Source organism: Pagrus pagrus (genome assembly GCF_965226575.1).
Source record: "Pagrus pagrus genome assembly, chromosome: 21".
In the NCBI taxonomy this organism is placed as follows: domain Eukaryota; kingdom Metazoa; phylum Chordata; class Actinopteri; order Spariformes; family Sparidae; genus Pagrus; species Pagrus pagrus.
The window spans coordinates 7443344-7470974 of record NC_140208.1 but is presented as its reverse complement, the minus strand read 5'-3'; the positions used below and the strand labels follow the sequence as shown (position 1 = coordinate 7470974).

At 42.7% G+C, this 27631-nt stretch overlaps 2 protein-coding genes across 8 annotated transcripts; both read right to left on the bottom strand.

The window, feature by feature from the left end:
• Positions 1 to 433: 433 nt before the first annotated feature.
• On the bottom strand, positions 434 to 13582 carry polr3e (polymerase (RNA) III (DNA directed) polypeptide E). Of its 5 annotated transcripts, XM_084342431.1 has the most exons (22): positions 13039 to 13220; positions 12686 to 12766; positions 12403 to 12519; positions 11022 to 11072; positions 10824 to 10901; positions 10627 to 10742; positions 9733 to 9815; positions 9352 to 9459; positions 8963 to 9012; positions 8746 to 8865; positions 8515 to 8600; positions 8325 to 8369; positions 8119 to 8210; positions 7393 to 7513; positions 7198 to 7279; positions 7037 to 7096; positions 6276 to 6433; positions 6108 to 6169; positions 5211 to 5677; positions 2528 to 2605; positions 1910 to 2032; positions 434 to 1825 (listed from the first exon to the last, which is right to left on the bottom strand). In XM_084342431.1, exons 3-22 carry the CDS (start codon positions 12439 to 12441, stop codon positions 1769 to 1771), a joined length of 2076 nt encoding a protein of 691 aa, XP_084198557.1. In that variant the 5' UTR covers positions 12442 to 12519; positions 12686 to 12766; positions 13039 to 13220; the 3' UTR covers positions 434 to 1768. The 5 variants fall into 5 exon arrangements, with proteins under 5 accessions (XP_084198557.1, XP_084198556.1, XP_084198560.1 ...); XM_084342430.1 differs by lacking the exons at positions 12686 to 12766; positions 13039 to 13220 and adding an exon at positions 13361 to 13582; XM_084342434.1 differs by lacking the exon at positions 12686 to 12766 and having other exon boundaries at positions 13175 to 13221.
• A 1405-nt stretch (positions 13583 to 14987) lies between these two features.
• On the bottom strand, positions 14988 to 27213 carry eef2k (eukaryotic elongation factor 2 kinase). Of its 3 annotated transcripts, none has more exons than XM_084343314.1 (19): positions 26917 to 27213; positions 26093 to 26355; positions 25488 to 25547; positions 23654 to 23754; positions 21111 to 21171; positions 20987 to 21024; positions 20284 to 20455; positions 19854 to 20003; positions 19639 to 19771; positions 19430 to 19557; positions 19122 to 19341; positions 18977 to 19041; positions 18277 to 18354; positions 17871 to 17927; positions 17001 to 17132; positions 16559 to 16747; positions 16346 to 16470; positions 16026 to 16204; positions 14988 to 15497 (listed from the first exon to the last, which is right to left on the bottom strand). In XM_084343314.1, exons 2-19 carry the CDS (start codon positions 26345 to 26347, stop codon positions 15388 to 15390), a joined length of 2253 nt encoding a protein of 750 aa, XP_084199440.1. In that variant the 5' UTR covers positions 26348 to 26355; positions 26917 to 27213; the 3' UTR covers positions 14988 to 15387. The 3 variants fall into 3 exon arrangements, with proteins under 3 accessions (XP_084199440.1, XP_084199439.1, XP_084199441.1); XM_084343313.1 differs by lacking the exon at positions 17871 to 17927 and adding an exon at positions 17644 to 17709 and having other exon boundaries at positions 26917 to 27212; XM_084343315.1 differs by lacking the exon at positions 17871 to 17927 and having other exon boundaries at positions 26917 to 27212.
• Between the last annotated feature and the right edge of the window lie 418 nt (positions 27214 to 27631).

Genomic DNA, 27631 nt, shown 5'->3' with positions numbered 1-27631 from the left:
AAAAAAGGAAGTTCTCAGCCCACATGAGTTCTTGTTGGTTGCAGTGGTGAAACAACTTCTCATAAATCTGCCACAGAAGGTTTTCATCCTAAAGTAGTTTTTATAATCATCCGATCAGAAGAGCTCATCAAACATAAGGGACTTTTTATTAGAACGTACCATCTTCAAATCAAGATATAATATGAACAAAATAACAGATTTTGTCTTCAATCTCACCTAAATAACAAAGTATACCTCTCTGTTTTAACGTCTGTTGCATGATATATTTTAACATGGTGAAAGTGGGAGGTTGTGCCCGTTTGAAGCTCAATAAAATGAGTAACTAGTGTAGTAGTGAGTAACTAATTCAGTAATATTCAAGATGTTTCCAGTGAGCAGCTGTTGAGGTATTATCACCACTGATGACTAATAATAACAACACACATCAGACAACTCGACATTATGTGTTTATTGAGCAAAGTAACAAACCAATGAAAACAAAACACAGCTGTCATTGATGATGAATCACTAAATGTAGCCGGGAAACGCAAAACTCTTAATTCCCATTTCTTCTTCCACTCGACGGAGGAGCATTAAGTGTTTAGCTTCGTTGTTCCCGTTATCCTGTGTATGAACGGGTGGGAGTCTGTCCTGAATGTCTCGTGAGGCAGAGGCACTTTTAGATCGAGGATCAAGAATAGCAACACATGACCAGCGTATCCATAGCAACAACTCCCCCCCCCCACAACATCTCAGATCATGGTCCAAGCGTTTGTACAAAACCACGATCCAGTTTCTAGATCTGTGATGAAAATATGACAAGTGTATTCAAAACTGCATCTTTATTGACCATCATCAAAAAGTCAGTCTCTCATAAAATAATTCAAACTCAACATTCAACCAGAAACAAACCATTTAATCCACTTTCTCTCTCTCAGTTTATATTTCAGTACACGCTCGACTGAAGAATACAGAAGCGTGGGGAACGCCACATTAGATGAAGCCGTTTCCAGGTCCATGACTGGCGAAAACATGAAGTGATTTCAGTCGTACAACATGAGCATGAAGACATTCGGGACTGTTGGTTTGTTTTTGCATCATATGATGTTTCCCCTTTTTTTTTTCTTGAGTTTGGCAACGTCTCTTCAAGTGCTTTAACACGTTTCAGTAATGTACCACCCGACCTTTCATTTGTGTACTGAAGCTGGAGTAAATATTCAGTTGATATTCCTGAACAAAGTCAGATCTGGATGGAAAATAAATCAGATTTTCTTCTTTAAGGTTTTCTCTCCACAAGGCCTTTAACAACGTTTGCTTTGTCGATGATATGATAAAAGTAAAACAATGTTTTCTCAGGCAAAACTCACAAATCAGGAGTAAAATGAAAGCACTTTGAGCCACATCTGCTCTCAACAGTAAACACCATCCTCATCCGGTAAAAGTTTAATTCAAAATTAATCAAACGTGAGGTCATAAATCCAGAAATCTACGGATAAACTGTATATATATCTTCCCATTTCTTCATTTTTAATATTTTTCCTCTCAGACACTCCACACTCCAGCTCGTAGTGAGTTTCTGTCCTCTGCACTGCGTCAGAGCGCTCGTGTTAATGTCAGAAATGCTTCGTTGAAAAGCTTCATGTTCTGAGCAGAGCAGACGGCCGACATCTTTGTCCTCAGAGCTGGGCGAGCTGTGATTGGCTCTCATCTGTCTCGCTGCCCTCCCACTGGACACCTGGGAGAGGATCTGATTGGCAGACGGTGACCGCAGGGGGCAGGGCGCTCAGTGTCAGGACTGTATTGTTCCCTTGAGGTACCACATCCCTGCGTGGCTGCTGCAGCACTCCTAGAAAGGACAGAAGACCGGTTAGATCAGAGACAATAAAAGAAAAGCTTGTAAAAACATGTTCGGCCTAATCATCCATCTCACAGTGAGCAGCCGGTCAATGTCCGCCTTAGGGACATCTCCAAACTCCTGGTTCAGCCTGACTTGCACCATGTTCCTCCTGACCTTGTAGTTCTTCGTGAACAGGTCGTACAGCAGCCGACGGTGCTGCAGGAACAAAACACAGACACACACACACACACATTATAGTAAATTTCTTCCATTTAATCTGATTAATTACTTTATTTAACTTAGAGCCTGACAGATACTGGATCTTTGGTGCCAATATTAAGGATAAACAGCAGATATTCTTTGATACACAGAACAGACGTTTGCAGCTTTAAACAGCACAAAGTGTCAACAGTCATTTCCTCCATTTTACATTAAGCAAAGAAACAAGGGAGATAAAAACACACTTGATGTGCAGCTTTGCCACCCTAACATTGGTTGTGGCCAACACACAGAGCCATGTCCTATTTTTACTGCAACGAGCCAATCACAGCCCACAATGAAAGGCGGTGTGCGCTCTCTGAAATTCATGTGAAATTCGTGATCGCTGAAGGCTCTGACGTGTGGTTTGTGGTGAGATTCTGCTGCAAACGTCTGCATGTAGACTGAGACAAGAAGACTGCTGCTAGAAACCTGTTCATTAATTGTTTTTACCTTGTCGAATTCCTCTCCAGTCTCCCACAGACCGAACACCTTCTGTTCATCAGGAGCTGCTGAGCTCTGAGCAGGAAACTGAAGTCAGAGGGAGGCAGTGATGTTAGAAACACATTTAAACCAGGAGGCTAGCAGCCTGCAGCAAGTCTGAGCAGGAAGTAAGTCTCTCATCATGATCAAAACACGCTTTAGCTGAACCGTTAATGCGTTAAACAGAATATGTTACAGAAAAGCCCCACAGATTTTCTGTTTAAGGTGGAAACACAAAATTTGCTGTGAAAACTGTCAACCGTTTTGATGTTACATATCTATTATGTCTTTAGAGCTGGATAAAGTTGATTTTCCTCTAGATTAAATTAAATTTGACATTTCATTTGACATGCTAAATATCGGATTCACACGGGATCAAAAAAAGGATGTTGCTGTAGCCTCAGATTTTCATCAATTTGAAAAATGTCTATGGATTTGTGCTTAGTCGGCTAGTTTAAGTGCTGTAAAGGAAATTGTAAAACTCCACTGTGGACACGAACATGTTAAATTAAGACTCTCAGCAGCTGATTGTCCTTCTCAGACTGATAAAACTGTGTTTATTACAAACATAATAATGCATGTATGATCATCAAAACCTTGATTAAGAGTGTGATTGCCATTTAATGCAACAGTTAAAGGGTAACTCCACAATTTTACACATTAAAGTGTGTTTACAGGTCTTGGTAAGTACACTACTACATATGTGAAAGAAGTAGTATAAAGCCTTTTGTGGCTCCAGAGGAAGCCAAGACCTGTAAACACACCTTTATGTGTAAAATTGGTGGAGTTACCCTTTAAAAAATTAATTAGACGTCACATTGCTTTCTGTTATTGTTTGATAATTTGATCTCTTGTCTGAATGTCGAGCCAAAAACAGGAAGAGGCCGAGCACTGCTGTGACCAGCAGGAGCAACTCTGAGCGCTCCAAACTAGGATTACCCTCCAGACAGACAACACGCCGACCCAAAACTGATCTCTGAACTGTCCGATAGCAGAACATTAACGTTAACAGTGATGTAGAAGACGAGCCCCCTTCTTCTAGATCTGCCTGCGTTTGCAAACAACAAACCTTCTTAGTTCCTTAGTAGTAATGAGCTTTACTTTGAGGCTGCTAATCTGTTGCATAACTAAGATGGCGCCCGGCCATTCCCTCCCCTACGGCGTTTCAAATCCTCCAACGTCAAGCATGCAGATGGGATAAGACATAAGCCAGGGCAGGGCTGGTCCTGGCAGGACACACAAGAGCATGTGGCAGACCACGCCACTCCCTGCCCTGTGAGCAAACACCACACCAAGTAACACGGCCAACGAACACAATGATAACACACCAGATCCATCTATAAGAAGCCTACAAACAGCTACGTCCAAACATAGCACGCAGGTATCAGGTGGTGGCTGCTGGAACATGAGAGCCAGGTTTGCGTTGCTTCAGTGCTCGGACTGTTTTACAAGCAACAAAGTGCTCACAAGCAAAACGACCGTTAACGTCCCTATTCTGTTTGAGAAAACTGATATCTGCATTCAAACTGCTGCCGAGGAAACCCCCGTATTCAGCAGCTACAGGCGGTTTTAACTAGACAGAGAGCAGAATAACAGCAGCTCTAATTCAAACACTCGAGGGATTTGTATCTCAGCGCTTCAAGACACGATGTGCAGGTAAAACAGAGAACCACTCAGTTCTGATCGTCCCTGAGGTGTGGACCTTTGGTCTGAGACAAGAAATCCAATTAAACTTGTAATGTAATCAAAAGTAACTACTGATGTTCAGGGGAGACACTTGCAGTTCAACAAGTCATCCTGCATCAGAGCTGTGCTATGAAGGTGTTCAAATCAGGAGTAACATCGTGTCAGAAAACAGCTTCTTAATCTGCTGATTCTGTAGCAAGAAAGGCCCGTTACAAAACATCATCAAACGTCTTGTTTTGTTTGGTCCAACCAGGTCAAAACCTCCAAATATCTAATATAGATCTAAATCCTTCCATTTGAAAAGCTGGAATCAGCAAGTTTTTACCATTTCTGCTTAAAAAAAATGTATTGATTAGCAAATCGCTTATTGAAAACCTTGTTTTATAAGCTTTATGCCTTCTAAAATAAGATACTGGGGTTTTTTTGTACACAATGTTTTTTTAATCCTTTAAAATCTTGTTTTTTTGCTTCTTTTTTAACTGCTGCTCTTCATTTGTGCTGTTTGTTTTTTCCCTTTTCTGTGAAGCAAGAGCTATAAATAGTTTATTATCATTATTACTGTTATAAAGTAACTGCAGATTATTCTTCTGGAGTTGAACAAATCTAATTGTGATTATCATATTATTCACATCATACAGACCTTTGTTGTAGTGTTTACTGTGCAGCGTTTTGCTAACTACAGCTTCGATTATTCACTAACTTGTCACAGCTCAAAGGCTAAAGGCACCGTTTGATGTTATTCCATCCTCAAAGACATACTGACTGATAATCCTTGTCCTTCTTCTCATCGATATCTTTTACAACACAGCCACACCAACGCATCAGCGTCAGACTGTATGCGACCTTACAGTGACAAGTTTATTCAACTCACGGGCTTCCAGTGTGAAATACTTAAGAGTTTGACATCCAAAACCTTGTAAATCCTGAGTTACGACAGTAGAGGATGACATCCTCCTTAAATACTCACAGGCACCATTATCTGTTTGCAGTGGCTGTGCAGTATGGCGTCCTGCAGCATGTGGTCCGAGATGGAGTGGAAGACGTTCCGTCCCACCGGCATGGAGGCCAGGTGGAGGTTAAAGAGCCTCTTAAACTCGTTCAGCGTCACTACAAAATGCTTCCTGAAAGTCTTTAACACAAAGTCCTGCAGCTCCAGCGCCGACGTGCTGGGAGACCCTCCGTTACCGTTAGTGTGATCGAAGGCGGGGGAGGTGGCACTGGGGTAACCGTTGACTGAGCCGTTGGGGATGGAGGAGGAGGAAGGGGAAGAGGTGTCCATAGGTTCGTCTTCCCTGTCGCTGACAGGTTCCTGCTTGATGTGGACGCGGCTTCCCGCCCGCTTGGCGTCCAGGTCCTTCTGTAGGGACGTCTGGCTTACTTGAGCTCGTTCGTGAGCCATTTTTAGACGCTGCTCTCCGCTGACATGAACAGGGTCTGGAAAACAACACACAAACATCAGGCCACGTAGGACAACTTCTGCTTATGTTTAATTTGTAATGCATTAAACGGACAGTTCACCCTCAAATAAATAATGCATATTTTCCTCTTAACTGTAGGGCTATGTATCTATCTAGATAGTTTTGATGTGAGGTGCTGAGTTTTGAAGATACTGGCCGTAAAGATTTGTCTGCCTTCTCATGAATATGATGGACCTAGATGGCACTCGGCTTGTGGTGCCTTACATTTGGCATCGCACATGTGAGGCTACAGAGACGTTCTACGTGGAATCAGGATGTTAGAGCACCAGACAGGTTGTCACTTCCCTGTGAAGCGGTTGAAGTGTGAAACGTCTTCCTTCCTATATGTTATTTTTGACTTTGAGGTGAGCTGTCCCTTTAAGATAAAAATAACACTCATTACACACCAGGCTGAGGGGAATTCTTTGGCAAGAAGTCTTCTTTAGAGAAGTTAAAGACCTTTTCCAACCTTAAAGGAAAGACAAGAAACACAAGTTACAACAATCCGCTACATCCATGATTGACGAGGGCAACCTGATGAGATTCTTCAGTTCAGAAACATTCCTGTAACCTACTTGCTCTGGATGCCGAGCCACAGCATGTGTTGCCTGTGGGCGATATCTGGGTGTTTCTTAATGAAGTCTACATCAGTAGGCAGCAGGAACTCCCAGCCCCGGTTGACTCGAGGAGCCGCCACGTGCTCCAGGAACTCCTTCACATCCTCGGGAGGAAGCTGACAGAGGCAGAAGGAAGAGGCTGTTAGTTGTGTTTACCTGGATGAATGGAGCAACTGTGGCCTTGAGGTGAGAGCAGGTTGCTGCTCAGCATCTCAACAACCACGCAAGACTGTGGTGGCACTGAGCAGGTCCCAGGTGAAGGAGCTTTTGTTGCACTTGCGCAAAGAGCTCCCCTCGGCTGTTGCTGTTAAAAATAATGAGGTAACCACCACATTATTTTAAAGAGCTTGCTATTCTCAACAGTAGCTGCACTATTTATGCAGTGAATTGTCAAATCAGAAGGATACGTTTGCAATATCAGCAACCGCTTCAGCCAAACTCCAGTTTAAAAATGAGTTTAATTAGAAAAGGACATCTTGGATTCACCGTCCCAGAAGGAAATGTGTTTTCACAGCCGGCCACTTTCTTGCAAATATGTTAAACATTTAAGAGACTAATTTACCATGAAAGCAGCCTCTGGGGCAAATCACATAAAATAAAAGCAAATCTACATGAAATAGTTCTTTTGACACAAAGATGCACGATCCAGGAAATGCAATCTGTTAGGTCTTTAGTCGTGATTAGCAAACAGGAACAGGCAGTCATTTGGAGATCCTTACTTTGATGATGGATGTGATCTCCTTCCTCATCACAGAGCGCTCCAGAGTGAACCTCCACATCTACAAAAGGAGCAACTGAGTCATGTCGAACACGCGCTAAACACATTATCAGGCAGTGTAATTTGGTGTAATTTAATGAAGGGAAACAAACAGCAGCTCACCACAAAGTCTCGGCCACGACACAGCACTTCAGCAGGGACGCCGCTGTGAGGACTGCAGGTGTTTTTGGGATACAGAACATCACTGAGGAAGAAACACAAAGAAACATCGTCAGGATGTAACTTTAAATCTGTTAAACTTTAAGTGACATATTCCCTTCCTCTAAATCAATCTGCTCTGAGGCTGTTTGTTCTCACCTCTTTACAACCCAGTTCCCCTGAACCAACAGAGCCACCTGTTGGATGCAGCGCAGCGCTGCGGTTGAGTCTGTGCCGGAGGCGAGGAGGCCCATGAGGTTAGCAAACGGCATCACTTTGACTGCAGACAAGAGGAGACGCAAGATAAATCATTTTGGAGAGAAGAAGAACAGTCGAACTGAATGTTGGTGTCACTGCGATGCAGTTTACAACCAGACGTTATTGTTTCCTGATACGTGAGGGTCAAAAATCGAAGGAAATCACAAAAAAAGTTTCATGTTTCAAAATTAAATGAGCCTCAGCTGTCTATAAGCAGACGTGGCATCCTGTACAACTTTGCTGATCCAACACAAAACAGTTATTTGTGAAAGTAGTGCAGCTACAATTTCAAGCACTTTTCAAACCTTGAGAAAACAGCACTGATTTATGATTCTTGACTTCTGAAGTACTTGTTTCGTCTTTTTTCTTTCTCTTACTGTTATTTTTATGCAACAAAGTACCAAGGCAAGTACTTACATGTCAATAAACCTCATTCTGACTTGAACCATTTCCCACAGTATGTCTGGCCTACAAACTAATGTTTTGTTGCCCCCGTCTGGCACAAAGAAAAACTGCACAGGAAAGGTGGACTGACTTGGATCCGAAGAACGTACTGTATTTGTCACAAGTTAGCGGCCCCAGTATTTGACAGTTATGTAACTGGTTTGTCTAAATGTGTTGGCCTACCGTTCTTCATCAGGGTCTTCACTTGGTCTCCGAGCGGTAGAGTGCGGAGCTGAGCCATGGAGAGCACATTACTGGGACCGACAGGCTTCACACTAACGCAAACAGAAAAACACACAGTCAGAGAAAACAATGTTAATGAAGCATTTCTGGAATTTTTATGTTATTTAAATCTCGTAACGTTGGTTAGAAATGTGAGGAACACTCACACTTTCTCCTCTGCGAGAGGAGGCATCAGCATCGCCAGATACTCCCTACAAAAACAAGAGAAGCGAGTCAGCGAGGGGGGTTTCAAGTTGTCAAAATCAAAAGAATCTGGCTCCAACTAAGACATAATCTACACTCCCTGTCCGAGTCAAAGTACTGGCATGTACTCAAACGTCATTTGTTTCTACTCACTTAGGAGTTTTGACCAGTTCAGAGTTCTCTGAGGCGTCCACTGACTGACAGAAGAGGTACTGCCTTTCATGATCCGAGCGCCCATCCTGAATTCAAACAACAGAACAAAGACAAAACGGATGCTTCATGACAAGATCCGACAAAAATACAGTAGCAATGCAACACATTATTAGACAACGTCAAGCGCAAAGGGAATAAAAAGGAATCGATGACCCTACTGGTGACTCTAACCTTGACACCGTGGTAGTGTAGGTGAACCCAGGGCTCCTCCGCCTGCTTCTTCTGGAGGAATTCGTACGACTGGATCCTCCTCTGCCGAGCCTGCTCCGACTCTGGACGAGCAAACCTCACCTGGAGGGGAACAGAAATGTTTAGAAATGGTGAGTTTACATCGTCCCACAAAGTCGGTGTTAATCGTGAGTTTGTGTGTAAGCAAGTTTTTTTATACCGTGATGGCTTTGGCCTCCTCCTCAGCTTCATCCTGGGAGGAATCTCCACCTGCAGATATGAGACTCTGGTCAGATAACAACCCTCACAAAGCATCACACACATCAACTTCTTTAGCCATTCTTAAAGGTAGATAAAAAAACAAAAACAGGCCTTCTTAATAACAAGACTTGAAACTATTTAAACAAAAACAAAACAAAAAATAAATATAAAATAATGTAAAAAAAAAAATGTGTTTAATATTTATTTTTTGTAAATATTGGTGAACGAGACTTAAATTTTCTTTTTAAAAACAAAAAATAAAATATTAGATGATTTGTCATTTAAAAAATATCAACCTATTAATCTCACATGCATGTAATTTTTGAGAAAGGTGTAAAGCAGACACACCTTCATTGGCTGCCTCCCTCTCTCTGGTTTTGTTGTCAGCCTTGTCCAGGTAAGAGAAGCTCGGTCTCATCTGGAGGATTCCCGTCAGAGGAGTGACGTGAAGCTCACCTGTTGACATTAACGATAAAACAATCAGAAACACAAACAGTAAAAGGCAGCTGTGGTCGATTGCGTGTTAATGTGTCATAAAGTCGATCATATTGACAATAAAGTTGCGTGACATAACGCTAAAAGAAAAGATAAGAAAGGTAAAACTGACAAAGATTCACATGGACTCTGAACAGATGAGTGACCTTTGTGTATTTACAAGCAGCAGGAACAAGGTTAGACAAACCAAAACACAGTCACGGTGCTACAGCTGACTACAGAAGCAGGTCAGACCTTTGCGAAACACAGCAGCAGCATATCTGGCGGTGTTGGTGGTGGCCTGGATGGAGGAAAAGGTCTGCTTATCCATCATTTTCCTGCAGAAGAAAAGAAAGAATGTTAAATAGTTTAAGATTATGTGAAATATGCTTGTTTGTGTTTTTTTCTTCCTGAGAGTTAGATGAGAAGAGAGACACCACTCTCATGTCAGCTGGCCAGCCTCAGCCCTACGGTAAAAAATACACCCAACAGCAACTCTAAAACTTGATTGGTAGTTTTCCCCTGTTTCAAGCATCTATGCTAAGCTAGGCTAACAGTCACCTGGCTGTAGCTTTATATTTGACATACAGACACGATTGGAGTTGATCTTCTCATCAAGTGAATTCCCCCCAAAAAATCAAACTTTTATTTTAAAATGATGTTCAGGATTCCCAAACCTTCTCAAACATCAAATTCAAGAACGTTTAAAGACTTTCCAGGTCTAATTTCCTTAAATTCAAGAACCAAATACAGCATGGTTTCTAGACACACATCAAGGTTAACTACTGTTATGACACTGACAGTTATTATGTCTATAAAACTAGAAGGTTTTACAGAAGCTCCTCGAAAATTTAAAAGAGAGGCTTGAATGTGAACAATTGAGAACTTAATCTATTATAAAAACATCCAAGGCCTTGATTTAATTGAAGAACCTCAACCTGCTCCGTCTGAACAGTGTCTCTGTTGTGAATTGGCGCTATATAAATACAACTGACTTGACTTGACTTTCCCATCTCATATTCACACACTTTCAAGGATGTTAAGGGCCTGGGGGAACCCTGCATCGTGGTGAGTAACACCTAGTTCACACCGACTCATGCACAGTCACATTCAGACAGGTTACAGGCAGTGTGAGTGCAGCAGACGTACGCAGAGTAGGTGTTGGTTTCATCGTAAGTCGTGCCGTCCACGTTCAGAGCGATCTGCTCTCCTTTGCTGCGACAGTAGTTTGGACTCATTGTGTTGATCGCCATTTCCAACTCCACCTGTTTTATGGGTGGTGCAAAAAACATTACAAACATTCTCTATGTGATGGAGGATAAGATAAGAAAATAATCTTTTCTCACCCGTTGCTGCTTGGGTTTGATCTTGGCTGCTAAGTGGCTGACATCATCATAGGTCATAGTGGCTGGTCGGACAGGGTACTGTTTCATGTAAAACAATAAAGGTGAAGAGTGAGTGATACAGGACACCAAGACAAATAGAAACTGCTCACACATGGAGTCGTACTCATCAACACTGAGTAGAATAAAGGAAAAGATTACCTGTAAAAGATACAGCTTATCTGCAAGGCTTTTGGCGAGGTACACATCAATCTGAAAGAAAGAGAAACTTTAATTTTAACTTTAATTCAGTGCTTTTCCTTTCTTTTACCCGACAGGAAAAAGACAAAACTGATGTTACAAATGCTTCATGACAAGATCTACTGACAAACAACACAGCAAGAGACAACTACAATACAAGACAGCACAGTAAAAGGAGAGCACTGGTACATGATTGATGTCAGTTTGCTGAAATTACCAGCAGAAATTGGCCTGTAACATATACATCAGTATCAGCGTATATGTTGTTGATTTCGGCTGATATGAAAACTTTTTGGTTTTAAAAGAAAACTGTGCAGAAAACGATGCATCGGGTGATTTATAATTACTAAATTTTGAGTGATGTCCACTGCTTTAAGTTCACTGATGTCATTTTAGACAACGTTTATTGTTAGACTGTTTTTGTCGAGTGTTTGATAACCACATTTGAGGGATCACTGCAAAAAATTTGTGTATATCGGCCGATAGATCGATATCAGAATTGTTTTACACCCAAATATCAGTATCAGCCCGAAAAACTGCACATCTGTCGGGCTCTAATGAATGGAAACAAGTATGAGCTGATACCCTGAGACGTGGAATCAAAAGTGAGAGAGCAAGGCAGGTCACTCAACCCCACCTATAATCCACGCCCATTGTATTAAACAGATGTCCTCACATGAATATTAGTGAGGCATTTTTAAACCCTAGGTTATCAAAACAGTTACTGTTGTCAAAATAGAGCATCCACAGCTGGCACACATACAAAGGGATGAGGGCCGACGTTATTCTGCATCAGGGCAGCACAATTAATCAAAATCACAATGTGGCCACGTGCAGTATCCAAATCGCATCAGCTGAAAGTTTCTGGTTAAGGTAAAATATGTGACCAATGAGGATTATAATGTAGCACTGCAGTGCTGCAGAGACATGCTGACATATATGGCTTGTTCTCCAAATGAAAGAAAACATGTTTGTTTGGTGCAGACGCCAACAAACGTCTTTTTTTTTACCATATCTTTGTGTAATCTTTAACAAATGCCTCCTAATAACACTTCCGTTCATCTCTACATGCAGTTTAATTTTCAGACACTGTCTGGCACCGAGCTAATCCATTCTTACTGAAGAATAGAAACTTTATCAATATTATATTTATTAAACCTGTATTTCCAGGTCTAAATAAACCACCGTGTCCATGTTCACAGTGGCTCACTGCAGTGTTTTAGATGACGACAATGAAGGTCTATGCCACAGAAGAATGAGCTCTATCACAGGGGCAACCCTTCTTATCAGGATGACTTCATTATGGCCACCCTTATCTTTTAACTTGCGTCTATGGACATACCTCTTCTATAATGGGGTCATCATCGTCCCCGCTGGCCATATTGATGTGAACAGACCGAGGAGGGGAGAGGAGGAGATGAAACAGGAGAGGAGCTGCAGCAGATCTCACAGGTCCAACCTGTAAAAAATGAAACAGAGAGACCTGCTTGATTAAATGGATTTAATCCACACAGTTAACAAGTGGCTACACCCAGACTGGTCACAAAGAAAACAGAGGACAGGCAGCTGGTGCAGGGACATGAGCAATGTGATTCAGCAGAACAGGTTACATCACAATTCATTACATTTCCGTGAGGTGGTTTCAGGCTGTCAGTCTTTAGGACATCAGCAGTGGAGGGTCAACTTTCAGTTACCCCAATAAAACCCTAAAGTTAGTGGACAGGTAGATGATGATCGTCCAGTCTGTCAAGTGATGCTACAGCCAGGTGAAACCCACATGATGCAAGACAATGTAACCCAAATTATAAAGCTGCTCTACATGCAAACACTATGTAACAGGCGTTATACACTATACCTAACACTGAAAACAGCCATTTCAGATGATTAAACTTCTCATTACAGATAGTTACCCCTAAAAAGAAGTCCTGACTTATCACTGGCTACGTTAGCTAGCTTCATTAGCAAGCTAGCAACAAACCTTTCAACCACTTGTCACAGGCCTGCGCTACACTGCGGGTTAAATGTCCAGTCAGACACAAAAACATACACCTGAAAAATAAAACGGGACAAAAAGAAACAAGCTAAGCAGTCCAATTCCCTGTGAACGAACGTACAAGCGACGAGCATGCAGCTAGCCTGTTGGTACGCAGCCTAGCCTGGCAACTGTCGCCTAGCATTAGCGAGCTAGCTTGGCGTGCTAACGTACACATGCCAGTCAAAATAACACACAGTCAGTCACCAGGGCCTGCTTTTACACGCCATTTTCCCCAAACAGCACCCGGACTACATTGAGCTCTCACCTGCACACGTCACTGCACAGTTTTCGCTATCTCATCCGTGTGTTGAAAAGTCCAGAAATGTGGTGCGTAGAGGGTCTAACTCCGGCTAACACAGCTGAAGTGTGTCGGTATCATGTTGACTCTGCTCCATACAGACACGTGGGGAGGAGCCCATGCCCACAATGCACAGCGAGGACGACGTGAGTGGTCTCCTCTCATTACTTCTTCATAGTCATTTTGAATTATGTTCACAGTCACAGCGGAGCTTCATGCGCTCACAGATTCATTCATGAATTGGTGAAAACGTGTTTTTGCCATCTAAAGAAAAGATATTGGCAGCGGTGGGATTCGAACCCACGCCCCCGAAGAGACTGGAGCCTTAATCCAGCGCCTTAGACCGCTCGGCCACGCTACCTTGTGCTACACTATGGGAAACCATTGGATAATATCCTTCAAGCCCAAATATGACATTGCCATATTTGTACTTTGTACTCCACTACATTTATTTGATAACCTGAGTTATGGTTACTTTGCAGATTACATGCTGCATCAAAGCCAAAGTTGTGCATTCTTAAATGTATTTATTTTAACGGCCATCTGGTCTAATCAGAAAAATGCTGAATATTGGAAACAATAACTGGCCAAGCTGATATTTAATTAAGCATAGTATACAGTTTACTTTTACTTGTACTTTTGATACTTAAATTCATTTAATGTCAGATGCTTTAAGACTATTCATATGGGTGACTTCCACTTCTAATAAATATCTTTACTTTTACTCAATTTATGACTTTTAGGTACTTTTTACAGCACTGCATAAATATTAATTTGATGTTGTGATGGTTTATTTATTTTTTGTTCAGTTTTAACACATTCTCTGTTATTTGTTGACTTTGATACCAACAATGTTGAGAACTGACATATTGAAACTGTCAAGAATTTAGTTTTGTTAGTTTTTCTTGTAAACAATAAACAAAAAAAATCATTTATATTTATTTTTTGTCGGTCTAATGCAGCCACACCTTTTGAAACACAAAAAAGATTTTATCAGATCACATCATTCAGATCCACAAATATTTCATGATAATATTTGAGATTGTGTAAAATTTTAAGGGCGTCCGAAAACTTTTTTCCACCACTGTAGATATATGTATGAAAAGTGGCATATGCTATGTATTTAAAACATCAAACCTAGAGTGCATCAGGTCTAAATGGTCAATTTAAATTCAACTATTTAATCTGAAAGATTATATCCATGATATTGCGTATAAGGTCCGGTAAATCAGAATGTTGTAATGACTGTGATCCATGGAGAGACAGTATAGCAGAGAGTTAAGTGCAAGTTCAGAACCAAACATTCATATTTCAATAGGACAAACAAATCTACTTGCAAAATAAAATGGAGATTAAAAAAATAGCAGTTATGTTATTGTGTCATGAGTAACAGTCTACAAAATTTTCAAAATAAGAGTTCTGGTATAGTGAGTTGACACTGAGGGCTCCAGGGTCATTATGAGTAGCTTAATTTTTTCTATTAATCAAAGTGAGTCACCAGGAAGTATTATTCAATACATCTTGATGTTAACGTCTGTCAGCTCAGTTACAGACTTTTAGCTCTCGTCTACAGGAGAAAAAAAAACCAGGCAGGAACAGTGAAAAAGCAATGCAAACTTTATTTTACAGTTTTAAACTCCAAGCATCTTCACATACAAACTTCCAACATTAAGTGTGTTATTGTTAGGGCAAAGTAAGTAAACCATTTTCTTTATTTTGATTCTTCGGACTCTCTTCATACAATCACTTAGCTTAAAGTTAACCTGAGACGGGACATTACAGGGAAGAGGAGTCGGGGATGACAAACGGGAAAAGAAGAACGGAAACAGGGACTTGTAAGCCTACACATACACACACTCAACATCCTTGGCATAAAATTTTGCAATAAAAAAAAATATGTAAACGGTAACCCATCAAGTTGTGTCAAAATCAGCTCAGCTATCAGTCACATTAACCCGCCGTGGTCTGTTTTTGACAAAAAAATGTGCATCCAGTTACTCCTCCATGAGCGCCCAGGCTTCTTCAGCTTTCATGTAGTACTTGTTCGCCAGTCGACCTTTCATGGCCGCCATGGCAGCTTCTGCTGCTTCTGTAAACAGATCACCTGCGGGGAGGGATGGTATGAGAGGTGAGACAATTATCTGCTTTAATGAAAGGATTTTAATGACAATAAATACAGTTAGAATAAGGTTAGGGATGTTCTGCATTTGTATTAGTGTCAATAAATTCTGAATAAAGACCAAAACCAACAGTGAATTGATCTTGAATTACTTGAAAAAGCTGTCTGGCTCCCTCACATACAGTAATACATTGGATTTCCTGATTTATCTTGAACTGCCACAAGGGGGAGCTCACACCCTCCAGTTATACCGTATCCTAAGCCTGTCACCTTGGCTGAAACTACGACTTGTTTTGTATCCCCGATAAATAAAGGTGATTCTCATGTGTGGAATACTATGAACAACAGGGAGATGAGGTGACCACGATTTATTTATTCTTTATGTATGCATGGGGACCTTATCATTCATGATTACCTTGTGTGAATGTTTGATTGTTTTTCATTAAATAAATAATTGTGTCTCATCTGTGATGCAATAAAGACCTTAGTTTCTTAACGAGATGTGAGTCTGACCTGCTCTCTGAGGGTCTGCCTTGAGGTTGAAGCCTCCCTCTTGGTACATCTCTGCCTCTCTGGCCAGCAGCAGGTAGCGAGGCTCGTCCTGCGTGCCGTCGAACTCTCCCCCCTCGTCATAGTCCATCATGTTCAACACGGTGTCGTACCAGTGAATGGCTTCCCCCCAGTCCTGCTTTCTGGATGAGAAATGAACAACGCACAAACCCTTGAGCGCTATAAGTAGTACAGTTTTGCTTCCTGTGAGAAAAGTTGGAAGAAATCTCTCTACAGGGCTGATTTATCATGGTAAGACCTCAACTGTTCACAGCTTCACTGACCTGTCAGCTGACAGATCGACCCCAGTATCAAAAGCTCTGGCCACGATGATCATGGAAGATCTGTCACCAGCCTCCGCAGCCTGCAGCAGGAGCTTAAAACCTTTCATACGGTTTCCTGCGCTATCCTGCAACAATACAGATCTGTTAGAACACATCCGTACAAAAACGAACTCAGCTGAAGAGAAAATGCTGAATAAAGTGTGTGTTATCTACATCCAGCTCCATGTCTGGCAGGATGTGATGAGGCAGCTGCAGTAAGCACTGTCCCAGGGCCACGATGGCCTCCAGCTCTCCGCACAGCGCAGCTCTCTCCAGGTGGAACATGGCCGAGTCCTGATCCCACTGCTCGTCCTTCTCGCAGAAACGGCCCGCTTCGTGGTACCGCACCATCGCCAGGTGGACCTGGGCAGCAGGGAGGAGATGTAGGATACATTCAACATATGAAACTCACCTTGTAAAACCAGCTTTCTGTAGCAACAGGTGTGTAGATCAAATGTAACAAGACAGGTTAGAGTCTCAGCAGCCAAAGTAGGAAACACATTCAGAAGTTCGACTGATTCTGGACCACGCGGTGTCGACAAGAAGTCAAAATCATAAAGTCTTAAATGACTAGAGGTGTTCGCCCTCTGATCAGCTGCTGCCCGTCGCTCTTTACCTTTCCGAGGACTGACTGGCCGATCTTCTTCTGCAGCAGACTGCTGAGTCGCTCCACCTCAGTGGCCACGCAGGAAGGACGGTGGATGTGAGCGCGAGACGAATGGTACAAGTCCCACTTCTCCTCCGTCAGCTGAGAAGAAAAACAGAATTACGACACAAGAAGGAGGAACGACTGAAAGGAAGAACGTTACCATCCGAAATAATCAGGAAGCAAATCATATGGCAAAGGTAAGATCAAGTGCAAGTTGACAAATCACACTCTCAGGGGTGTACCCGTCCAGAAGAGCTGGAGGAGGACATCCCTGTTAGCAGCTCGGTGAATGCAAATTCATGTAAAGCAACAAACAGGAGCACACACACACACACACACAGCGAGAATCATTAGCAAGATGGCGGAGCTGGTGAAACAGAGGTAGATGGCGTTTCAGTTCCAAATGTCAATTTATAACTTCTTTGCATTTTGACTGTTTTCATCCACTCGACTGAAAATAAAAGGACGAGTGGAAGTGGAAACAGTTCAGCAGCAGCTTGTGTGATCAGACGCTTGAATCCGACCCTGAGAATCATGCTCGACAAAGCTTTGTAGCGATAAAGCTGCACAGCACTGCCCGGCCTTACAAGCCTCCACGCTGAATAATCACCCATTCGTTGTCTGGATTGAATGAATTTAAGCTGGCAGAGACTCTTGGAGGAGCAACCATCTTCCTCTAGTTAGGGGGACACAAAGAGGAGGAGGAGGAGCTGAATTAGAAGGAAGGTGAGGAAGGGCTTTGATTGGTGGGAAGAGATGAGGAGAATTAGAGGAGGGTTATTTGACTGCAGTGATGGTGATTGTGACGTTTACACACGGTTGTCTCTGTTTGTTTACCCGTCTGACACTGTCGTCATCCGACTCAGAATATTGTCTTTTGTAGCGATGATGGGCCTACGTGATGATACAACATGCATTATTAAACCTACAGTCAGGAGACGTGACAGTCAAAGAGGAAATGTTAACAGACTAACAGCTACAGAGAGAAGACGATGTTAAAAATAGTTCATAATGGATGTGTTTATGTTTGAGATAAAATGCCAACAGATACATTATCCAAACGAGCTATAACATATATTTTGCAACTTAACAAGTGTACTTGGTAAACGTCACGGTAGTTTATCTGAGGAGTATGTGCATGTAATTCACTGATTAACCATTTCCTCTAGGTCTTTTTGACAGACTGCTAAAAAACAAAAACATTAAAAATTAAGTCAAACTTGAGTCAAATGGAAATCTTTACCCCATCCACTTGGTCATTCGGGTCGCCTTCACTCCTCCTCTCGCTGGGGTAGCCGCTGTCCCCGCCGCTATCAGATTCCTACAGACAGAAACAATCAGTGTTGTGACTCATGTGCTGTTGATGACTCAATTAAGATTGACTCTTTTTCACCAAATTAGCTCCGGTTCTTGACCAGTTCGGTTCAGGATTCTTTGGTGCTATCAAGCGAATCAGCCTGCGTTTTCTGTTCGTCTTTAGTGGAACCATTTTAATCCGGGCTGAGTCATAAATGGATTTGATCATAGGGAATGTAACTAACTCTCTGAGAGCCAACAATCTGCTAAACTGGGAAATGACCACTCTGAGTTTATAACGGCAGTGAAAGGTGTCCCACAGGGTTCAATTCTGGGTCCAGTTCTATTTACTATTTATCTCAATAATATTGCGTCATCCGTAGAAAACGGTCGTGCCCATCTGTACGTGGATGACACATTTCTGTATTGTGTTGCTGATTCTGTATCTGTCTCTCAGATGGGCTTCATCAGACCCACTCTACTGACTGGCTCATGCTTCGTGTTACACAAGTTTGGTAATATACACAAGTGACAAAAAACAACAACTCTGAGAAAACTCTGAGCTCTTGGGACTCGACATGGACCACTTTTATAGGCTCAATGTGACACAGAGTCATTTTTCTGTGGTTTGTGGAGTCGTTGCTTACCTTGTGTTCACCCGTGTTGTTATTGTGGAGTCGTTCATGTTCGTACATCCCAGTAAAAGACAAGCCTGTAAAATGCAGAAGGCATACATCAGCTTAACTAAAACAAATAAACTGAGTACTGCACACGCATAAAAGTGTAACGTACCCATAGGGGACTTGCCCATAGATCCAGGCGCACCTAGCGGGGAGCAGGGGAAGATGAGAGGGGAGCAGGGAACCGAGTCCACGTCGCTCATGCTCTCGTCTGCAGAGGACGTCTCAGACAGGCGGGACAACAGCGGAGGGGCCCGGCTTCCTGATATAGTCCGGACACGAGGAGAACCGCAGGGCTCCTCGCAGCCTCTCAGCACCGTCTGGGCTGACTTCTGAAATACATATAGACGAACCTCTCATGAGGAAACTGCAACAGAACTGACATTTTCTTTATTATTATTTTTAAAAAGTTAAAATTACGAGCAGTTTGTTGGTGCAGTCCAGCTGAGACTTCTCTGCAGGGGAGAGGTCAAAAGGCGTCAGGCCCATACTCTTGCAGATCTTGTTACACAGGTGGGAGTGGAAGAACAGCGCCATGCCTCGCACACCTGAAGATAGAAGATGTTAAATCATCACGAACCAAACGTCACATGCTAGCAGCAGTTTCCCACCAACAAAGCGAACTGTACCTAGATTTCCGTCTCCGAAGTCAGTCCCCTTCTCCGTGTGGATCTGAGGGTCGGTGTAGAGATCTCCCACTCCTTGGATGTCCACCACGATCAGCTGGTGGCCCGAGCGCTCAAAAGAAAAGTGACTGAAGGCCTGACGGACACAAAAAGGTTGAAGATTATCAAGCGATTATTAGCTGAACATGTATTCTTACGAAAAAGGCAATGCCACTCACCTGTGGAGTGAGGCGGATGTTGTCGTCCCTCACAAAGCCGGAGTTGGAGTTGTATTTGATGTACTTGCCCTCAATGTAATGTTCCAGGTGGAAGAGAGGTTTACCTGGTCTGTCCATCATCTCCACCACACACATCTGCATGATGTCCACCTGAGGACAAGACAGAGATAAACAATATTACTGCCTACAGTCCCCTGATAATTATGCAATTACAGCTTTTTATGCTGAAAAATAATGAGTTATGGAAACACCCAACTGTTCAGTCTCAATTATGCAGGCCTCGAACACACCCGATCGAGTCCAATGATCGATGATAATAAGCCATAAATCTAACATTGAGATATTTTCCCTTTTGGGGATTATTACTGATTTTGTCAATACCAGCCTGTCTCATTAACAAGTCAGTGGGCTGTGAATGTTTCTCCTGTACCGGTTTGGGAGGTCGGTGGCGGCTGTACTCCTCTCCCCAAAGTTTGGCCTCCATTTGCAGCTTGACGTCCTCCAAGTAAACACTTCTGTCCACCGGCTCCATGTAACGCTTGGCCACATAATTGGACGCCGACTTCCAGTTGCTGCTGTGTGAGAAATTCGACAATTTCTTCCTGGAAGGGAAGGAAATACGAGTTACACTTATGTTCCCAACTTGTTTGGGCTTGTAGAGTCTGGAGGGGGGAGGGGTTGTTTTCATGCTCTGGGTTTTGTCAGTGTTTTTTCTGTGGGATACTCCAAATAGCAAACAGCTGAGGTGAGGGTTGATGGATGCCTCTCTTTTACGTTTCCCACATAGCTGAGGATTAAACATTCACAATTAAACTATTGTCCCTTTTCTCTTTCATTCTGCGATGCCACGCAGAGGCCAAAACTACAACGGACACAACATGCTTAAAAACGTAAACATCCAGGGACTCAATGAAAGATCGTGGAAGACTTGATGTCCTCAGCACCATCTTTGGCTCTAAGATTACGGAGCAACTATCCTCCAGAGTCAAGGAAGTAATGTAAGGAATTTTGACTTATAAGACCCCTTTGCTTTGTTTACACTGAGACCACGATGAGGATAGCGGTTACTAAAGCACAAGGGCAATAACCTTCTGGATGGGAACTGATTAATGGAGAGAAGTGGGTCAACTTACGTTCTGAAGCATTCCCTCATGGCCCCTCTCCCAAACGGCTGTGAGAAACCAGGCAGGAGGGACAAATTAGAGATAAGAAACTCTCTAGTACGTGTGTTTTTTAAATACTAGAGAGCATTTATACCTGGGCAGCCATCTTGATGTGGACCTGGTCCTGAGCCCACTGTCCTGTGATGGCATTGTACCTGCGAGGAGGGACAGTGAATTAAGTCAAACTTTGATGAACACTCAAATACGTCCAATTCCACCTAGGGGTGAGTTTTTAGCCTCTAGAGAAGGTAGTCAGGTGCTCAAATATTTTGGCTACCTTGTGAGGCAGATGGATTTGCAAGATCCCATTTTTTAAAATTGTTTTTCATTGACTTTTTATGACTATAACATACATTGAAGAAAAAAAAAATCAAAAGATGAATCGATAATCAAGATAATCTTTATTTGAAGCCAATGTCCGCCACTAGGGGCTCCATATCAAAACAAAACAAACATCTGCAGAGTGTTTTGTGGAAGGAGCCACTGCTCAGCTGCTAAGCGCCGACTAGAGTGTTGTTTACTGACGGGAGGAGAGCTCAGAAATTACTTTTTAACTTTTAAGACTGAAAAAGTGGATTTATCCTCACCCCCATTTATCAGCCTGATTGCAGCAGCGATCTGCAGACAGACACACAAACTCTCCTTTTGTAACGTTGCTGGCTAACGTTAGCTCACGGCTAATGTAGTAAAGTAATCTGGCCGTTTGCAGTGAATAAACACTGCATGAGTAAGGCGCAAAAACACAACAATCCAGCAATCAATTGCTTTGCTTGTAGTTAATACACCATTACCACTGTGGCTCAGACACACAAGTTCACACACAAGGTAGTTTTTGAGGTTTTATTTAAGTTTAGTCTCGTTCAACGACTTTCCAACCCGGAAAGAGCGCCAGCAACCTAATCAAACACATTGTTACTCCAAGTAAATGTGCATTTCTCTGGGTTGGAACGTTGTTGGAAACACAACTCAACTAAATATATAACACATGCGTGGGTCTATCTAATGTCACAAGGCGACCCTGTGACCCTGCTGCTCTGTGGGTAGAAAATGACACTTGTTTTTGTTTTCCACCTGTTACATTACAAATCACTCGCGCTGGCTGGTCTGCAACACTGAGCCTGCCGCCAGGACTCTTTTGTCTCCTGTGAGTCAGTTACTAAAAGCCTCAATCACGTTAGCCCAGTTACTCTTTGCCCTTTGTGAGGGAGTTCGTCTGGAGTTCTTATCATGGCGGCACATTAAGTATAGAGTTTCCTCTCTACAGAAAAACAACAAGGAAAGGTTGTCCGTGCCCTCTTTCCAAAGAAGAGCTGCACCCGTTTACTTAATGACTGATCTGGATTTAGACGACTGTATTGAGGGAAGAACTTGCGCTGTTGATATGATGATAAAGATGCATGTGTACACAATGTGTGTCTGGGTCAGTGTGTCTGTTTGGCTTGGCAGGAGGGTGTGTCCTGGGTTAATGAATACTGCATGAACTGTCGGTGCAGCAGAAAGACTACACATGTGAAACTCAAAACTTCACACTAAGCTTTCTGCCTGCACTTGAAGATCAGCGCTCTAAAATCCAATCATCAATCCTTTCTGCCAACAAACCGTTCCAGCCCGGGAACACGGTGTACCGTGACATTCCTTCCATCAAGTTCGTACGACAGGGGGGCTTAAGAGAGGGAAGGGAGAGTGAGGTTTCGTGTGGGTAAAATTAGCACATGAAAAGAGAACACCAGGGCAAATCCCAGCTCCTGACAATCCCTTCTCCCTCTGTAGTCCCGGCCCTGTATGTTATGTAACAGACCTAAAGCACACACATACAAAGGAATCCCTTTTCCTGCTGCTTTTTAGTCCACACCCACTCAGCTGTTTGTCCTCACCGCCTTGATACAACGCTGTCCATGTCTGAACACTCTGCAAGAGGTGGTACTGTATGTTATGTAACCGTTATTTTGGCTACAATATCTCAAGGGTCCCACCTACATTACAAGATAAAAAAAACTCTTGGGGCCAAAGGACGTCAATGCCTCATGTACCAAGAGGAGGGGCAGCGATGTTGATCAACAGATAATATTAGCACTACTGACCGAGATACATGCCAACTGTGAAACACGCTGCCGTTCAAGTGATAGGTCAAGACTGACGCAGGCTAATATCAATGTGTGAATCTGTCAGCGTTGAAAAATACTTTACAAAAACTTTAAAGCTGGTCTAGTCAATGTTTTACTGTTTTGTTTCTGTCTCACTGCTCTCGTCAAAATCAATTTCAGCCAGAGCAGGCAGCTATTATCAGTGGGAAGAGCTCTGACAGACCCACTGACTGCAGCTACAGAGTCATCTGCTGCACCTGTATGCAAACAAGCTTGCAAAATTAACTTTATAGGCTATTTAGGGCGGGGCAATAAGCCCTTAATGCAGGAGTTCACTGTTTGTGTGTAGAGCACAGCCCCGCCCTTGTGCAAAAACAGGCAACGACACAGAGAGCAGAAGCAGAAAAGGCAAAAGTCACTTCCACTTGACGAACCTGAGCCTTTGATAAACAGATCCGTCTTTTACTGTGCTTTTCCTGCTTTGAAAAGTCCAAGTGCCATGATAAAGGTCCATTACAAATGTTGATTCACAGCCACACAGAGTTATTCATACCTGTAACGAATGCAGGGTTCAGTCTTGATTTCCTCCAGGTGAAACTGTGCCCAGGGGTCGGGCATGGCTTTGGCCTTCTCAATTGCATGTTTCCATGCGTCCTGTCCAAGTGAACAAACACAACTTATTAGCTGCCAGTATTTGTTTTTACGGAGAAGAAAAGATGAGTCAGTTTCCCATCTCAGGTTCGCTAGAACAGTTAGAAGGAGAGGAAGCCATTCAATACAAGAAACATGGAATCCAATAAAAGGCAATTTCAAGCCTTTCTTGTGCTACGATATAGTCACGAATTGAGCCAATTCAATTTAAATTAAATTAAATCATTGAACAGCTTCCCCTTATAGATCAAAGTATTCCCATTTAAAAGGTAAATCCTCCAATTTTACATATTGAAGTGTGTTTGCAGGTCTTGGGAATATGGGAATATGTGGAAAAAGTAGTAAAGCCTATTGTGACTCCAGAGCTCCACTCAGCAGCTACATTGCATTGTGGGGAATGTAGGCGGCATGCTTTGAAAAGCAGTCCTCTGGTCTAGCATTGTACTCCAACACTGTTGGACTCATTACGGACAGTTTAAAAACAAATAATCACGCCTTTTTTATTCCACGCATTCTTCTTCCTTTTCAATACCTGGCGCTTAATTTCCCCTCAATGCAACTTAGCCACTTAATGACATCACTGGAGGCAATTTATCAGATATATCATGCAGCTTCCTCTAACAGCATGCAAATAAAGAAGAAAGGAAAGTTAAGGAAAGAAAGAAATAAACAAAAATCTTCAAACAGGACGAAATCACTACAAGATTTCCTGCTCTATAATAACTTGTATACTATCCTGCCATCTCAAAATCCACGTGACCACCATGTGATGTTCTGCCATTTTAAAAAAATAACTTTCTTCGAAGAAACCATCAATCAAGCGTCTCTGGTAATCCACACCCGCTCCAGTAACCCAAACCCTGAGCCGTCCAGCAGCACGTCGCCAGCGTACTCTACTGCTCACTGTACTGCAGCCGTTCTGGACATGTTTATTTTTAGATACGGGTTTATTTACATGAAGAGCAATACGAAAGGTCGTGTTTTAAACTGGTAAGGTGTCGCGTCTGTTTGTGAGGAGGAGCAGGCGACACATTCACGTCAGACCTCGTCTGCGGGAGTGTGCAGCTCCTCGCTGCAGAAACAAATATCACAGCCTAGTCACAAGACTTAAAGGTGCAATATGTAAGAAATCGCCACCTGTCGAATTCATACTCAAATAGAGGATATCATATCACAAGAATAATCGCTGAATGTGACTAACTAGCTGCCGTTATCACATTCTGTAGATAACTGTATTAATTTTTTTTCATGTTTTCAACCAAAATTCTTACATATTGAACTTTTAATGCTTTAATAGTAAAGTATGGTACGGCACTGAAATGCACGGCCATGGCTACAAATTCTTTCTGGGACTATTCATTCTCTAAAACAAATTTTAGAGCAGCATATATAGCTATAATAGCTATAATAAAAATTAGCTTTCTGAAACCAAAATGACAATGAAAAATGTGCACATTTGCTCCATAAAAAATCTGACATTTTTCCAGTATAGTTTTGTAAAATAACAACATAACATTTCATTAAATCAAGTGCAGGAAAACAGTCTGAAGGAGGGGAGGATGCATTGATTAGGCTCAGTTGTAAAGGAGAGTTATGGGAAATGAGAAGAGGAGTAAAAAACAAAAACAGTGGAGGAAAAGTACAGTAAATTACAGAGTGAGGGGGAGAGAAGGGAGGCGTGGATGGTCACTGGTGAAGAGGGAGAGGAGGAAGATATAATTTGATCTGCAACGTACCCGTGCGCTCTGAGACAAAACCTTGTACGACCGAGGTTCTGCCTCCGTTTCTGTTTCATTCTATGCAGAGAGGTGAAGAAAACGGACGGCTTTTCATCAACAAACAGAAGAAAATATATCATTTACATAACATGAATAGGATGAATAAACAGCAACACTACTCATAAACTAAAAAAAAGGACACTGAATCCAGCAGTTGGCTGGAGCACAGTGGCTCTGCACTGCATCAAGTCCTCATGTGTCTGCGAGAGCAGTGAGAGACGTGTTTACATGCGAGTGAAAACCAGCCTCTGGTACTTCCTGTTCTTTACAGAAAGTACAGTTAAGAGGTGGCTGACCAGCTCTCCACTTCACAGATATACATACAAGCAGCACACACACTGGTGTGTGTGTGCAGCCGTGCACGGATCAGCTCTCCTTATTAGGCAAAGTGCTGTTCTAACAGAAAATTGCAGAACTGTGATGATGCTCGAGGGTTCACACTAAATTCAAATTGTTTTGAAGCATGACTTAACACTCCTCCAACGCTTGATTTCAACATCTTCTGATCATTTTCACTTCTCTGGAAAGATTATGCACCTCACATCGTGTTGTGAAATGCTCACCTTAAACACAAAGTTGCTCTTAGGGAGAGAGTTTGACAGCTGCCGGGTGTAGACGAGATTCTTCAGGTAGTGACAGATTTCTTTGGCGGAGTCGTCCAGGATGGGGCAGATGAAGTGGTTGTCGTCGTCATCGTCGCTGCCGTTGGCGTCGCTGAGGGAGGAGGCCCTCTGACTGGGGGCGCTGCGTTGGGCAGGGGGTCTCCTGGCGCTGCCCTCCTCCTCCTCCTCCATGCTGAACATCAGGTCCTCCTCCATGGTGTCTGCTGGAGGAGACAGGAGGGTGAGTGGACACCAGGAAGCAGAGCCACAAAACCAACAACAAGGCAAAACCTACTTGGCAATACATCCTGGTTCTGGTAAAGATAGTTTGGAGTTATCTGTGGCAGCCATGTTAGCTCACAACAACCCTGCATCATGGCTGCACAGCTGTACATCTTGTGCCATATGTGTGTAGTGTCTGCACTGTGACACCCTCATCATATCATGCATGATACAACATGATCAACTCAAATGTTTACTTAAATAATGGTGACTTAAGCAATACATGGGGAGTATCAGCATGCAAAAGCAATTTAGCCCATTAAATATATATTATCCTGCATCTGTGAGCACCAATCACTAACAAAGAGCTATTGTGTTTGCAGATTTTAACAGTAACAGCTGGATGGTGGAGAGGAATGCAAACACGAGTGGGATACACAGAGTTCCTGCTGCTGCTGGGACAAAGTGCAATCAATCTCCCACAACCAGCTGCGATGAGATTATGCGCAAAACTTCATTTTGGTCACCTGCTGTCACATGCACGTATTAAATAAACAACCAACCTTATATCCGGAGCCAGACACACCTTTATCACTTTATTTTGAAAGATGGTTTCCAGTCGCCTCGCTCTTTTCCTTCTTCTTCTTCTTCTTCTTCTTCTTCTTCTTCCGTCCCTCAGTTTCGGTCAGAAGTTAAACTGACAGGATTGTAAACAGCCGCAGTTAAACTCTCCTCCCAGAACCAGAGTGGGTCGGTCCCGATTCTCCACGGTGTCCTGGCGGTCCGGGGACGTGCCTGGCAGCGAGGCTGTGGCTCAGTACCGTCCACCACGGAGCCGTGAGCCGTCTGCACGTACAACAATGTCCTGTGACGGCCACGCCCCCTTCACCATGCTGCCTTCATGTCTATCGGATATAGGAGCTGCACATGAACAAACAGCTTGGTGTTATTTGTCAATCACTGGCACCAAGATTTTTTTTTTTTTTTATGTCTTAACAAACTCTCTTTGTTTTCATGACTGAATAAACAAACTGACCTCAAAGGACAACACGAGTTCATACTGTTTTACTTTGTTTATATTTGGTGGACCCTGCCACCTTTCTAGCTTCAAACAGTGTTATTTTCCTCTGAGAACAGTTTGTTTATTCAGCTATGGAAAAAATAAAGATTCTTGATATTTCAACAGAGACTTAAAGCTAATTTTCTTCGTTTTTCAACATTTCATACTGAAGCAGAAAACAGTAAATGTGTGACCAACATGGCAAAATGGCGCGCAAT